Raw genomic sequence first — 16067 nt, 5'->3', positions numbered from 1 at the left:
GAGGGAAGGACGAGTGGCGTGGTGGAAAGCCCACGGAGGGGGGCTCAGCTCTGCAGAAGGGATGCTCGGAGGGAAGGCGCCCGCTCACACAGCACAGGTGACACAAACCGTGCAGCAGTGCAACGTGAAGCCCAAGGGGCTATGGCAAATGGCCATGGTATCACACCATCAGCTCCATGAGGGTGTCAGGCAACGTGGCTTCCTCTGGGGCCCGCTGGATCCTGCTAATGGCATGACTCCTACCGAAATATGACTGGCATGCTCGAGTGGTGTCCCCTTCCCCTGCCACAGCCTCAGCCCGGCCATGGGGTGCAGCCAGCGGGGCTGGGCCAGCAGCAGCCACTGGAGTGTTTCGCCTACCTGCCTTGCTTGTGCACCTCACAGTGGGCCTCCCGTCTCTGCCGCTGCGGCCGGCTGCGCGGAAACAACAGGAAAAGGGAGAGCTGAGACAGGCGGTGACGGGCGAGTGGGTGAGGATATTGGGAGGGAAGCGTGGTGGGAAGCACCGGATCCCTGCAGCATTACCTTCTGTCACATGTGTGAAATGGATTTACCTTTTTTTTTTTTACCTTTTTATCAAAGGCCGGTGTCAGGCTGGGCATGGCGGAGGGTGCAGAGGGTGGGGGTGCCGGGGGCTTGCAGCCGGGACAGGGCAAAAGAAGGGAGTGATGATTTTTCTAAGGTGGGATGCCACTGGTTTTGACTGCCTGGCAAAGGACCCAGGCAGGCGGCTCGCCTCCCTCCTCCCACAGCCATGGCCAGCACTGTCAAGGGCCCTGGAGAGAGGCCACACTGCACAGGCCAAGGCGGGCTGCCCGGGGGCCTCTGCCAGTGGCGAGCACAGCCATCGCATCTACTCACCAGAGGCAGTTGGGTATTTTCATGAGAAGAAAATATTTTCAAAGTATTCCAGGGGGAAAAAAAAAGTAAAAATCTGTGGAAATATTTGTTTCTGGTTTCATAGTGTCTCCCAGGTGGCTGTTAAGAAAGGTCCTCTCAGGTGTTTGGCCAATATTTTACTTTACCATTAAAGGAAAGAATATTGCTTTTAGCAATGTAAGTGCTAGCTTGAGCAAAAGTAACATTTTAAACATTTAATAGCTCTAATTCATCTTTAATTAAAAGTTAAAAAAATTAGCTTCTCTCTGTAATAAACACTAACCCTAGTCAACTCTACTAATGAGACTTTATGCCCATTAACATACATTTCAAATCCCTCTGTAGAGATTTACAGAGGCAAAACTCCTTTTACAATAACAAGTATCACCACCCGAGCACCATCGTCCCTTTGGTGAGCGGTGGCCGAACCCCAAGCTTTGCAGGATGGTTTTTCCCTGGGCTGGGAACCCTCTGAAAGCTGATAGCATTGGAGGGAAATTCATCTTTCTGCTGCCACGGAGAAGCAGACAACCTCCTCATCGCCCAGACTAGGGGTGGGCACACTGGGCTGTATCACTGACTTGCCCTGAAGCGAAGCGTTGGGGATCATGCAGCAAAATGCATTTGCAAATGCAAAATGCACTTTCTGGAGTCTTCTGCCTTGTCAATACACCCTTGGGCTGCCCCCGACGCGTCTCGCTGCTGCCTGCTTCTCATCCGCTGGCCGTCAGGAAGTAATTTCATGTGTTTTGGGGATAAGAAGATTCTGACGACAAGCTGACCTACTTACATGACTTTAAAGTGCCCTAGTAAACTCTTGGCTGTTCAGGAATAATGTTGGTATTCAAACAAGGATGAAGCAGGCCATAGTCTTGCAAATCCTAATTTTCATTTCTCTTTGTAGAACTTATCTAATGCTTCATGTTGGCCCTGGCCCTATCCTGCCTCTCGAGAGAGCCTTCAAGGCATGGCCATCAAGGATTCACGGCCGAATCCTCCCTGTCCTCTGCACCCAGCAACCCCGGGTGGTTCCTCTTATTTCTTCCAGGTGATTCTCCACTTCCTCTAAACTAAACTTTATTTCCTTATCACAAACCAGCATAAAATGTCCCCCATGCTCCAGCCACCGCAGGGGACTGTGTTCATTTGTGCTTTGCTTCAGCTCCTTCACTTCTTTTTGCCAGTCCCATTCCCCTTGTCACAGCTCCGAGGTTACCGAGCCTCCCCTACTTTTCTGCCTCCTCCTGTGGCAGCAAAACATTTTAACCTGTTGCCAATCATTCCCCAGTTACTGCAATCTGAAGCCCCATTTCTTTCTACTCAATAAATAGCTTTTCTGGTCCGGTTCCTGGGGAGTGCTCCTCTGGCTCAGTGATCAATGGCAGCTCCATCACGGGACCCCATTAGCCTTCCTGTTCAGGCTGTGTATCAATGGCAAGCCACTACAGCTTACCCTCGCACATCTGCTGTCCCTGAGCGTTTGCGGCAGACAGCTGCACTCAGGAGATTCAGTCCAGACATTGCTCACAGATTGCTCAGAGCAACTGTTTGCCACCGCTGCCATGCAGTGTGACAGTATTGCTTCTGCCGTTGCTGGGGTGACAGGCTGCCTTTAAAACTAACCAATAACTCCTGAGGTAAAATATACTGAATAATTAACAACCTTTTTTTTTTTCCCCCCAATGTCAATATTTATCTCCTAACAGTTACACTACCAAAAGGCATTTCATGGCTCATGAAGCTCACTGAGATGCTTTATGAAAAAGCAACAACTGGAGCAGAGTGGCATTTATTCACAGTGCTCCCTGTGCATTGCTAGAGTGGCTCTCAGTCCCCTGATGACAGCTGGGATGATGGAACCTCTCCAAAGTCATCATTATTCCCCCAGATCCCCCCACTGCTTCAAGGGATCATGAGATGCCTCTGCACCAAAGGCTGAGGCTTTCTGGGGCTGGGGGGGAATGAGGCGACTGAAGCTTAGGATAGCTAGGGAAAAAAAAATTCAGCAAAACCAGATTTTCATCACTATCGCTACAGACACAAGGCAAAAAGCAGTTACTCTTTTTTTTTAAAAGTCCAAGATTTACTATGGTGCTTATAGTCCCTCCAACACAGCAAGAAGGGTTGCAGGGTTAGGAATAACCATGTCTGATTTTCAGAAGAGACAGTCCAACCATGACATCTCAAGGTTCCAGCAGGCGTTTCCAAATGCCCAGCTTCACAGGACATGTGCCAGAGGAGTGTCAGGTCCACACTTGCAGTGTGCACCAGAAAACTTACTGTATTCTTCATCTTTGAAATAAGAGCTTTTGGAAGCAACCACAACAAATGTGAGAGAAGTCACTACGCATCTTAGCATTTTAGTTTGTAATTACTTATGTAGCATACAGGTCCCACCTATAAATCGTACTCTCTTTTCTCTGCGGGAGGCAATATACCTGTAGTAGACAGTGACCTATTTTACACTCTCATTGGAATAATCTCATTAGGATCTGAGAACATTTCTTCCTTGAGGAGTGAAATCAAGATACAGTTTCAGTTCTTCAGGAAAAAGCAAGACCCAATGTATTTTCCTCAAGAGAAAAGTGAAAGTAAGTTGCTGAAGTAATGGAGCCAGATTCACACGGTCTTTCCTGGGTCCAAGGGGTGACATCCTCAAGGAACGGTGCTGGTGGGTTTGGCAGACTGGGCTAACACTAACGTTACTATTATCAGACTTCACGAAATTCTGGGACAGTCTGTTCTCTCCATCCCTTACGGTATTCTTAGGTCTGCAAAGAGGATGGCAGATCAGAGAAGAGATGTCAGAACAGATCCTGTCTCAGGAAATATGGTTGAGATGTGGCTGTGGCGTAATCTCTATCCCTTCAGTTACTTGCATCATCAGCAACATTTTGGCTGGGGGCTGTGGCTGTAACTGACCCCAAACCTCCTCCCCTGAGAGGAGGTGCCTGCCACCCCGGGAAACCTGGCAGCCGGCGGCTGGGGCAGAGACACCCGGGGTGCCCGTTTCCTCTCTGCCTATCTCATGCCTGGGTGATGCCTCCACCCCTTCTCCGGTGCAGACACTGTGGACTCTCTCCTGCCTACCCTCTGAAACCACCACGTGTTTAATTTTGTCAGATACAAGCTCTGCAGCTCAAGCTGTGCTGCGGTGCAGCCAATCCACAGCTTCTCCTACCACTAATGCAAGGCAAGGGAGAGTGTGAAGCTTGCTGAGCCAGTTTTCAGCAGGACTTTTAATTGGGAAGTAAAGAAAGTGATGAAAACTCCCTCATCCCTGCCAGCCATGCCATGGCACTCGGCTCTGGGCTCCCCGTCCCTGGGTGGACACTGGTGGGCAGCTCGTGCGATGCTCCCATCCTGCACCCTCTATGCTGCACAGCCTTCATGCCATGCTGGGCAGGAGAATGGCAGGAGCTGTGTTATCCTCCGTCTGCCTGTAAAATTATGGCTGGGCAAGGCCCTGACGAAATGCTGCCCGAGGCAGAAGGACCAGGAAAGAGCAGCGGAGGCAGCCCAGCTCCCTGCAGGGGACAAAGCTTTGGAGGGGAGGACACAGGAATAGTAAAGGTGTATTGGTACTACTAAAAAGCTGTGAGAAGTGTAAAGGTCTTATTAAAGACCTATGCCTAAATATTTGACGAGCTTTTGTTTCTCCCTCTGTTTTATGACTAGTTAGTGACTTGGGTTCATACCACATCAGCACCATGTTAAAGGCAGAAACCAGGCGGGGTGTGTTGGGTCAGGGAATGTGGGAGAGGCAGGAAGGGCCCGGGGTTTGTATGCACAAACATATAGAAGGTTTCTGCAGAGAAAAAGTGGGGCAGAGGCAAAGAGAGCTTGGATCTGCAACAGAGCCTATGCATTAGGTGAGACTGAGGAGAAAAGAGGCTGGATAGGCAGAGATGGGGAGGGAGGGGAAACGCTGGCTAAGGCCAGAGGGGAAGATGTCAGAAGGAGCAGAGAGGAAACATCAGGCTCAAACAGTGCCTCATCATTGTGTGGGATGACTCCTGGGGTACGGACACTCCGGACCGTGAGTGTCCGTACCATGAGTAGGGGTGTCCCCTCACCGCAGAGTGGTGCAGGACAGAGATCCTGCCCGGCCCCTGTAGATGCATGAGCCTCGCTGGGCTAAAGAACCTCCCAGACTGTGTCCCAAAGGAAGGAAAGAGGTTTGGGGGCAGTGCCTTTGACTTGCAAATGAATTGGGAAGACCTTCTCAGTAAGCAGGAGATGCTGGTGGACAGGTGGTGCAGCAGGTCTGGGTGAAGACTGAGAGGTAGTCCAGAGCCCAGAGAAGTGCTTTGCGGGAGGTAGCCTAAACAGGGAGAAAAAACACCCAGCACCTGAGAGAGGAGAGAGCAAACTTGCAACGGGAGGAAGCTGCTCTTACCCAGTGTCATACACTGCAGGAGACATGATCCACTGCGTAGCATACTAATTCCCAAGGATAATGTAGGATAAAAATCCACTAATTTGTACTCAAATGGGGAGAGTTACAAAGTTGTGAGCTGTAAACAAGCCACTAAAAACTGAGGAAAATTAATCACAAAATGTATTTTATCTTGGCATTTGGCAAGCCCTTCTTTGCTTGTAATTATGTTGGGTCATGTGTCCTTAGGTTTAAAGGTGGTGAAGAAAGGTGACCCATTGCTATTATAGGTGGTTAAATCTATGAAAAGAAATGGGGAAAGAGCGCTATTTTCGATGTTCACATCACAAAGTCTGAGAAACAGTGGGATTCGGAGCTGTTTTACTATCTTATTTTTGAGTGATACAGAAAATTCAGTGAGAACCCCATTTTAACCCAGTATTATTGGACTATAGATCAATCTCAGAATGCAAAATACACAGAGGCAGGAGACATATATACACACTTTAAATTTTGCACTTCCTTTGTTCTTTGCCTGGACATAAACACTGGCAAAAGAAAAAAAATGAAACAAACCTGTACATATTAATTATTCACAGAAATGTCATGCCACCTGAGGGCTTGACACTGTACCTGATGTTGCAAAAATGAAAGTGCCCCTATGTGGCAGAAATTGCATCCAGTGGGTGTGTGTTTGTTGAGTTTTGTGTTATACAGGTTGAAAGGAAGAGTCAGAGGGAGCAGAAGGAGCGTGGCTGAGGTCTGTCCTGCCAGCTGAGGAGGAGGCAGGCACGGTGCTGGGCATCAGCTACGTGAAAAAGAGAAATGGATGAAGGGAAGGGGAGCAACTAATGGGGCAATGCAGAACGTGCTGAAAGGTTTCATGTCTGCCCCAGTCTTCAAAGAAAACTTGACTTGTAAGCAGATATCAGCACAGTGCAGATCAGGGAAGGGCATGTTAAGGAATATTTAGATAAATTGGAGGTATTTAAGTCAACAGAGGCCGATGGCATTTCCCTGGGATCACTGGGAGTACCAGCTGTTACAGTCTCTGAGCCGTAAACGGGTACCTCCAAGGACTCCTCACAGACGAGTATACCCCTGAGAGAGGGTGAGGGTGAACACAAAACCTGGTTTTAAGCAGGGGACAAAAGACGGGTGTTGGAGTTTTGATATTTGGAAAGAAAGTGGGACAAACTCGTGATCCATTTGTCTGCGTGTTGGAGTTTTGATATTTGGAAAGAAAGTCCATTTGTCTGCCCCCCCCAGGGATAATGAGATTATAAAGATCACTCAATGTGAAACTTTGTAATAATTGATGTCAAACCAGTCTAATGTCCTTTCTGACAGTGTAACTGGCCGCCTTAGTGTAAGCAGGAGGAAAAGTAGATTTGAATGATGTTTTTAATATTTCATTACTAAACTAGGGAAATACAGTTGAGATGAAACTGTGACTTTGAGCATGGCTGAAAGACTGTGGTTAGAGTAACTGCCACTACTTTGCTGTCAAGAGACATTAAATGACAGCTCACAGATTTCATCCTGGAAACTACAAGTCAGTATTTTCAATAATAATGCAGATGACAGAACTATAAAACTCGTGCATGACAGCATGCTTGAAAGAGAAACAGACAATTTGGGGTCTAGGATCAGAATTCAAAGCAGCCTCAACACGTTGGAGAAATGCTCTGACGTCAGTAAGGTGAATTTCAGTAAAAGAAAATACAAAGAACTGAATGGAGTACAGAAAAATAATTGTACAAATGCAGAATGGGGAATAACTAGCTAATTATCAATATTACACTTGTCTTACTTCCTTATTTACAGCAATGAAAGCACTCTGTCTTTATAACGGCAATCAAAAATATCAACAACTAAGGAATTGGTTTGCATTACAAAAAATACAGAATTGTAACAATTCTTCTGTTGGGCCGATGTTAAGAAATATTCATATTGGCACAGGACCAGAGACAGATTTAAAGTAAATGGACTGAACCATAACAAGTCACCAGTCTTTCACCCAGAAGAAAGCCAAGTAAGAAACTGTTGAACCAGCATTTAAATTGTCCTTGGTGTCACAGGAGTGGAAGGTGACAGTTTTCCATTTCTTTGGACAAAGAAAGAGCTCCAAGTGGAATCTGAGAAGCTACAGACTGCTCCACCGGACAAATTAGCTACAACCATGGTAAAAAACACCAATGGCAGACACCAGATAAATATAGTATATATTGAAGAAGAGCGAGAGACAGTATGACTTTTCTTGAGGGTTGTTATGCACTATAAGTATAATACACTTCTCTAAAAAGTTAATGACCTTGTAGATGAGGGTGATCAAGATGACACAATGTACCGCAGTTTCCAAAAAGGTGCTGACAGGTCCTTTCCAGAGGCTTGTAAAGAAACCAACCAGTCAGAAAGAGGGAAGTTCCCTCCATGTGAATGGTTGCAAAATAAGAATCAAAAGGAATAATGGAGAGTTTTCATTGTAAAGAAAGGTTTTCAGTATAGTCCCATGGGAATCTATGATAGGATCTCTGTTGTTCAATAAATTTATAAATGATTTGGGAGAAAAGAATAATTATTGGCAACAATGTTTACTAACGATATGTAACCGTTCAAGGTAGTCAAAATCAGAACTGGGAGTGGAGAATTACAGCAGGACCTCATGATGCCAAGTAAGTCCAGATAAAATGACAGCAGAAATTCAGTGTTGGTAAATTCAGAATAGCGTACATTGTTTTGTACTTTGTATTTTTGCATTTTTTCAATGTACTTTCATAAAGAATGTTAAGACAGTGATGGCTGCAAATCAGCTGTTACTGCTTAGGAAGGAGGTCTCAGTGTCACGGTGGCTATTTCTTTGTAAACATCAGCTTAATGCTCCACAGCGCTCAAAAAAACAAACAGGAGGTTAGGTGTTATTGGGAATGGAGGAGCAAACCAAACAGAAAGAATTTCAATGCTATTAGTAGCACCAAGGCCTGCCCACATCTCACATATCCAATGCCCACAGTTGGAAAAAACAAAGCAGAGCAAGAGGAGAGAGAGCTCGGAGGTGGAGAGGACTTCCAGGCAGGCTGAGCAGAGCTCTCCAGGCGGGAAGGGAGACTACAACCAAGTGATACGGTGCAATGGTATAAAATCAGGAGTGGCACAGTGAAGGTGAACAGGAATTTGTTACTCCAGGCTTTTCACAACACATAACAAGGAGAAGAAATTTGAAAGGAAGTACATAAACATGGCATGTCATCACACTGTGAAATTCACTCTCACTGAAAGCTGTGAGTGCTAAAAACACAAATGAGTTTCGAAGATGACTGGGCAGTTTATAGAAGACAGACCAGCAGGAGCATTTCAGATGTGACTCCAACCCCTGAATCAGGAAATTAAACCATTTATATGTACTCAGGAGGGAGGAAACTGCCTTGCAGTATCTTTGGGTCTGTTTGGGGTTTTGTTTGCTGGGCTGCAGATGGGTTTTTAGAGTCTGTTATATCTTCTCACACCAGCTCATAAAACACATTGGAGTAATGGTGGGCTAGAAGACAATATGAAGCTGCTGATCCTGAGCAAGTTACATGGTGGCAACCTTGACTGGAGATGTTATCATCAGTGGCACAGTACATGGTTGTATGAACGTAGCTACAGAAGTACCAGTAGAGACAGTGTTCTGCCATGAATCACCTGAACAAAGATAGGAAGCTATGTGAAGTGTAGACCCAAAGTAAGTTCTAGAAAGGATAAAAGGAGGCTGGTGATAATGATGAAAGTAGAAAATATCATTTTCAAAGCATCATTATTTGAAATGATAAGCAGAAAGAGGACACTTTTGTCTGGGTTGTGAGAAGAGAAACACAAGACTTCCAAGAAATGTTGTCATGCAGGATTGAAGTTACTTGAAAGAACAACAGGGGTGGAAAGGAAAAATGAGATAAATAGCAAAGCAATAATGAAAAATAAGTTAATGTATAGCAAGATAAAGAAGACGAGCGCTGTTGGACAGAAGAAAAGGATTTCTGGAAAGTGGAAGAAGAGGTAAGATAGACAGCAGCAACAGCTGCCAGAGGAGAGAAGGAAGTTACAGAATAATATAAAGTTAAAAGCAACTGGAGAAAATCTGGCAGATCTGTGTGGCAGGGGAAATGGCTGTGCCTAGGGTCAAATAAATGAGGCAGATGAAGCAGAGGGCAGAGAAAGTCTGGGACAAAAAAGAGAAAGAGCAAGCTGGAGAAGAGGAAGAACCTTGAAAGGGGGAAAGAAAAGGAGTGAAGGAGACGGAGTTGAAAGGAAGAAAGGGAAAGGCAAGTTACCAACAGGGGAGATGGAGAGATTACAGTTGCGTTGGCCTGAAGCCCACTCTGGGCTTCTTATTGCTCTCCTGATACCCAGCACTGCTGGTGCATATGGTGTCAAGGCACAACGCAAACTGCTGATCTTAAAAAGCAGTGCCTTGGGACCTGCAGGTGCTCAGCACTCCACTGGATCTGGATAATGTGCTCCTATAGGCAATGCTTTCAACGGGCATTTTATGGGCTTATTGTGCACTCTGAAGATCTGAGCTAAAGAAAGCTTGCATTAGTAAGCTTTGTTCACGCAAATAAATGCTTTCAGGATCAATCCTGAAGATAAGATACAAGAGCAAAAGTCTAGGACAAGAGAACAGCTTAAGGATTGCTGGGACGTAAAGGAAGAAATCCTGTTAGGGATGAATTTATAAGGCCAGAGAAAGCATTTGGAGGGCAAGAGGGTAGGAGCTGCCCTACATGTAGGAGGCAGCCTCAGTGAGGGTACCAGGATAGCCATGTGTGATTTACAGAGTGCAGAGGGCTCATGCACAACGTGGCCCGGTTATGGAGGAGCTGACAACACAGAAGTCCTATCCAAATTCCACAAAAGCAAGGGAAGGTAACTTTAAAGCTGTGAATGTTCAGTATGATGCTGAGCCTTTGAGAAAGGACCGGGAAGGAACCGTAGCCATAATGATGCAGGGTGGCTCCCATCACTTAAGAAGAGTGTCACTAATTGTAATAACATCTGACAATGTCGTAAAGAGAAAGATCTTTGGCCATGAAAGAGACCTTGTGATAACAAGCGCAGGGCTTATTGTAGAGGATGTCATTCAACTGCTGTAAAAGATAGCTCTTACTGTCAGAAACATGGACAGGGAGCTCCAGAGAGGCAGAAAATGAGTTGCTATTTGGAGACCAGAGTGAGGCAAAATTATTATAACACGGCCAGGGAATAGTAGGGACATCACTAAAAACACAAAGAGGGTCTCTTAGCTAAGATTAAACAAACATGATCCGTAAATCTTGTACAGAGAAATCTCTTCTGCTCACAGTTGTTTGTCTGAAAGGTGGTTATAATGTGGTCCAGGGAGATTTTAGTGTTAAAAGAGATCTTTTTTCCCAGCAGTTAGCTCCGGCAGAACAACCTGGGCTCAGCTCCAGGCCAGTTCTTTTCCTATTGCTCATCCTCTCTAGCAGATTCTGCAAGTCTAATTAGCAACACAGGCTTTGGCCCTTTTGTTGGCATAATGGTGTTGTGACCTTTAGTGACCCTTTGTACCCTTCTAGTGACCCCCGTGCAGCCTGGTGGCTTTCCAAGAGCCTGAGCAGTTGGGAAAGCAGCAGACAGCCCTCTTGCCGGTGCTCCGGATCTCAGCTCCTTCCTGTAAGAGTTTTGGCACTGTGGATTTAGTAGGATTAAAAAGCCTTGCAAACCCTGCAGGATTTGCACACGGCTGACTGCAAACTGCGAACAGGTCTGCAAGGTGAGAAAGGTTTTATTTTTATAGTGCGGCTCTTTCAAGTGAAATTCCTTTGAGGTGATTTGTCCTGGAGATTAGCAAAAATAAGTAGTTGAGTCTTTGATTGGCACACAGACATTTTTACAGTGAATTACAATATTGGAGGGCTCTGTAATAAGTCGCATGCAATAAAGCTATCTACTTTGCTGTTTTCATTGTGACTATATGCATACTTTGACCTACACTTATTTGCCATTTTCTTGTCACACTCTGCACTGTGTCCCAAAGCCTCATCAACTTTATTTCAGGGATAATTTGGGACCTTTTGCAAAATTCCTGTCATGCAAACCCAGTCCCCAAAGCACCATGCTGCATGCATGAATTCTTGTGGGGAAAACCATGCCTGTCTGCTCACCTTCTTCAAGGTAACCATGCCTGTCTGCTCACCTTCTTCAAGAAGGTTCAAGACTGTTCTGTCTCATGATAGAATGGCTACCTTGGGCTACCTGCAGTGCCAAAAATAGTGACAGAGAATGTGTCTAACTCTGTGGCCCCCCATTCACCATATCAGCAGGAGTGCAAAGGCTGTGGGATCAACCGGATATGAGCAGGTGAAAGGACAAGCCCTGGGGCTGAAAAATGCAGAGCAAATGGTGAGTTTTTGTTTGAAAGCAGAGTTCAGAGCAAGTGAGTCTCCTTGGAAGAAACACTTGCAGAACTGCACCATCCTAAGAAACAAGCTAAAAGCTTGTGTATTTCTTCCATCAGCTGCACCATGAGAATCAGGAGCAAAGCTGGACACGTCTGTCAGGGACAGCAGGATGCTGGCAGCACACCCAAGGTGGCAGGTCTCTACAGCAGGTGCCTGTGCTGCCTGCCAAGACTGGTGGCTGGCGCTGAGCCCTGGCAGTAGGGAAAGCGGATGGTCTTGTGCCCCTAAAGGGCTTCTGGAGGCTAGGGAGGCCATGGGTGCAAATTAAGCCACCCTGAGCATCCTGTGGTGGTGTGGAGCCAGCCTTTTCCACTTCAAATAGATTTCCCCCATCAGCCTCCAGTGAGGCATGTGGGTCTCTTCAGAAGACAAACGCTGCAGTGAAGGGACGGATTTCCACCCTGGTCCTTACCATAAGCCTTATGGAGCAAGAGATAACAGTGCTTGGAGAGGAGTAACAAAGTCAATTGCTATAACTTCTTCTGCATAATGGATATTCAGGACTGAGTCTTGAAGGGAGGGGAAACAGAGTCAATAACAAAATGTTCAGGAGCAATCTTCACTGCAAGCTTTTTTGATCTTATATAGTATCCCCCCTTGCTCTGTTTTTCTTCCAGGATCTAATTCTGTGATGGAGAAAGGCCTTGACTTTGACTGAAATGCAAATGAACAGTGCCTACTTCAAAGCTGTCTCATATGATCAGCACCTTAATGTATAGGGAACTACATGTGAGCGCAAAGAGGACTGGCTGTACCTCTAAGACGAGGTGTCCTGCCATACACAGATGCCCAGTCACGTTGGGCAAACATGATCTCCCACTGCGGGACTGCAATGGAGACCACAACCACAATCCCAGGAGGTCAACAGGAGCAACTCTGTGTCCAGCACCTACATGAGGACTGTACAAATACTGCACCAAGTCCTGATGTCGACCCTGCAAAAGCAGTGAAGGGACACTCACCCTCAGTAGGATGGGGGAAAGAATCGGAAGGCTAAAAGTGAGAAAACTCGTGAGTTGAGATGAAAACAGTTTAATAAGTAAAGCAAAAGCTGCGCACGCAAGCAAAGCAAAACAAGGAATTCCTTCACTCCTTCCCATCGGCAGGCAGGTGTTCAGCCATCTCCAGGAAAGCAGGGCTCCATCACGCGTAATGGTGACTTGGGAAGACAAACGCCATCACTCCGAACGTCCCCCCCCTTCCTTCTTCTTCCCCCAGCTTTATATGCTGAGCATGACGTCATATGGTATGGAATGTCCCTTTGGCCAGTTTGGGTCAGCTGTCCTGGCTGCGCCCCCTCCCAGCTTCTTGTGCCCCTCCAGCCTTCTCAGTCGGTAGAGCACGGGAAGCTGAAAAGTCCTTGACTAGTGTAAGCACTACCTAGCAACAACTAAAACATGGGTGTGTTATCAACTTTGTTCTCATCCTAAATCCAAACCACAGCACTGTACCAGCTACTAGGAAGGAAATTAACTCTATCCCTGCCAAAACCAGGACAATTTGTCACTGAAGGTAATTGTCATAAATTAGGGGTTCGGCATACAATTCATACAGAAGGCTTTGTTGTTTGTGCTTAGCAGGAAATCAGACGGATGACCGTAATCATCCTTTTTTACCTTACAAATTATAAGGCTGTTAAAACCATTGGTCTCTTGTGGCCTATCTCATCACAGGAGAACGTGAGTGCTGTACTGGGCATAACGCTGCTGATGGACAACCCTATGGCCATGCTCCAGTGTTGCTCCTCTCTCACCATCAGCCCTCCTCATTGTCAGTACTGCCCTACTGTGGCAGAAACAGGCCAGAAATGACCTCCCAGGCCAGCGTGGGCACACTGGGAGGGCGGTGGACCCAGCTTCTCAGAGCCATGACACCTTGGGGCTTTATGATGGGCTTGTCCTGGCACAATTACACCGTATATACAAAGCACAGGTGAAGAGGCAGTTCCTACATTAATTGAATAGGTATTTCTTTTCCATTTTCACATATTTTTAGCACTCTGCTGCTGTGATTTGTTATATCGTCACTTAATTGCACTGACACTGTTAAGCATTCAGTGCAGTGAGAGTTTTCGTTAAAGATGCTAAACAAGAACATGGCTGTGTGTATGCATTCCTCTCTGCTGGACGCTTTTCAGCTCAAATGGTGGTATCTTGCTTCTCAGCCCTTTATTTTGCTACAGCCAGCATATCACCTCCGCTGCCACTGTCATGAAGCCTCAACGAAAATAGAGGTTTCGTGGCTGTCTTGCATCCATACTGCCTCTGGTAACGCAACCCCTGGGGGCTGATCATGAACAGATCCACTGCATCCATTTTGCCAGTTATACCTCCACGAAGGTGTCGTCACTGCTAAAGCCATTTCCGATGTATAAAATGGCTCATGGACCCCCAAGTGCCAACCGGGACACCGCAGTCACTCTGTAATGTAGCCCTGCCTTGCTACAAGGGGCTACAGGAAAACAAAAAGGCACTGCACTTTCCATCCCTTTCACCTTTCAGTCATTTTTCTTGGAGGCTAACAGGAGTGATTTGAATTCCTCAGGACTGTGATATTCCTGCGTTTCCATCTCCATACACTTTATGGTATCGATGGTGATATGGAGTCATTACAGAACAGAAACAGTGACTACAGCAAAGCAGAAACGACATAGGTTCAGTCTGTTGCAAGCAGAAGTACACAACATTTGAACAGAAAACTAAATGTGTCAGCTATATTCTCCAAAAAACACCCAAAGGATTTTTCCTCCAGATGTACCTTGTTATGTGCCTGAGCATAAAAATCCTCATACGAAGTTCCAAATATTCCCCAAATAGAATATAAGTAATCAGAACTCAGTTGTAGCAAAACACCTTCCTCAACTCAAAACCTCCTAAAATGGCTGTCTACAAGATAGTGGGAGAAAAATGCCACATAGTCTTTTTGTAAGAGAGAGAGAGAGAGAGAGAAAGAGAAGAATAGACAATATTTTAAATAATTTTAAATATCTTAATTCAATACACTGAATGCTCTTTCTGTTTCCTCTGATAACTGACCATAGCCTTGAAGTTTGCAGAGAGACTTTAATTTTTTGCTCTCAAAAGCTCTATAAAACAGATTGTATGGGAATAATAAAATAAATTCTGAATGTTTTCATTTGAGATCTCAAGTCAATCTAATCTTCAGTGAATGCAACAATCCTCAAGGACCAAAATTTCCTCTCCACTTTCATGTAAATACTCTGCCACATTTTAACCACAATAAATATAAGCAAATGCTTCTGGTTTTGCACCCTTTCAAACTTTGAGATACCTCACAAACCTATTTTTTTGGGGGGAGCAATGATTTTCACTGAGAAAATGCATTAAAACTTACTCATTGGCAAAAACAGCAACAGAAAATATTTTTAACTGAGAGATCACAATCTGCAAATGCAAACTAATTATCTGTTAGTCATTATATCTTCACCTGAAACATTACATTTGTCCAAACTGTAGCTATTTGAATGTAAAAAAAAAATGAGACTCACCTGCCTTTTTTGTATACCTCATGTATTTCTTTTCCTTGTCGGTGGGCTCTGCATTCAGTGGATAAAACCCATCCCCACAACAGGAGGAAGATGCTAAAATGCATTTTATGGACAGTCAACATGTTACCTGAAGGTTCTGTATCCAGAAATAGTCCATACAAGAAGAAGAAAACCAAAATGTAGATCCTGTTCCTCTTTTTAAGACATTATCAGTCTGATCGTTATTGGAAGGATGTTTACTCATACAAAAAATCATCCTGCAGTATTTAATCTGGACAGTGGGGAAAGCAATTTCCACTAAACCTATAAATCCTTCTACGTCAGATGGCAGGGATTTTCTAGCAGTGTTGAATTCACGTATTCTCAGAGAAAAATTATTTTTTGTCCAAACAGGCTATTTTATTAATGTGTTTAAATTGAACCTTTTCAAGTACCTGTGGGATATGGCATATATATATTTCTGCCTGGCTAACCAAAGTAGTGCAGTTGGTCAGGCAGGTGTCATTAGTTGTCCTTTAATCACCAAACTTACCTGTGTAGCAGTGATGTTTGTTACAGGCATTGCAATAGATTGAAAAGTGTTGATAAACACGCATCAGTTTCCAGCAAAAACTCATTTCCATTTAGCTCTACAAACAGTATTTTGATCCTGTGTGTTCTTCTATATTACTTTAATATACAGTGGTACTGTGGCTGGAGTGGTCGGTGCTTTCAGGACTTGTGTCACGTACCTCACTGCTCTGCTGAGCAGGGTCTCTGGAAAGTATCCAGGTGTGCAGAGGAAGAGGGGGAGGACAGCATGGGGGAGATAGCTCTCCTTTCTGCACAGGGCTGTTTGGAG

The 16067-nt window shown here is 45.2% G+C and overlaps 1 protein-coding gene across 2 annotated transcripts in view; it reads right to left on the bottom strand.

Annotated features, from left to right (window-relative positions):
* LOC103901104 (gamma-aminobutyric acid receptor subunit rho-1) overlaps positions 1 to 15348 on the bottom strand; it is a 30523-nt gene extending 15175 nt beyond the window's left edge. Inside the window, exons 1-2 of one of the 2 annotated variants that reach the window (XM_009281941.1) lie at positions 15227 to 15348; positions 361 to 414 (exon numbers count right to left, since the gene is read on the bottom strand). In XM_009281941.1, the coding sequence (XP_009280216.1) occupies positions 361 to 414; positions 15227 to 15348 (176 nt within the window). The remainder of the gene's footprint in view (positions 1 to 360; positions 415 to 15226) is intronic. The other variant, XM_009281942.1, reaches the window with a different exon arrangement.
* Positions 15349 to 16067: the final 719 nt, after the last annotated feature.

Source organism: Aptenodytes forsteri, unplaced genomic scaffold (assembly GCF_000699145.1).
Source record: "Aptenodytes forsteri isolate BGI_AS27 unplaced genomic scaffold, ASM69914v1 Scaffold20, whole genome shotgun sequence".
NCBI classification, from domain to species: Eukaryota; Metazoa; Chordata; class Aves; order Sphenisciformes; family Spheniscidae; genus Aptenodytes; species Aptenodytes forsteri.
The sequence above is the reverse complement of the archived record's forward strand: the minus strand, read 5'-3'. Positions and strand labels throughout refer to the sequence as shown.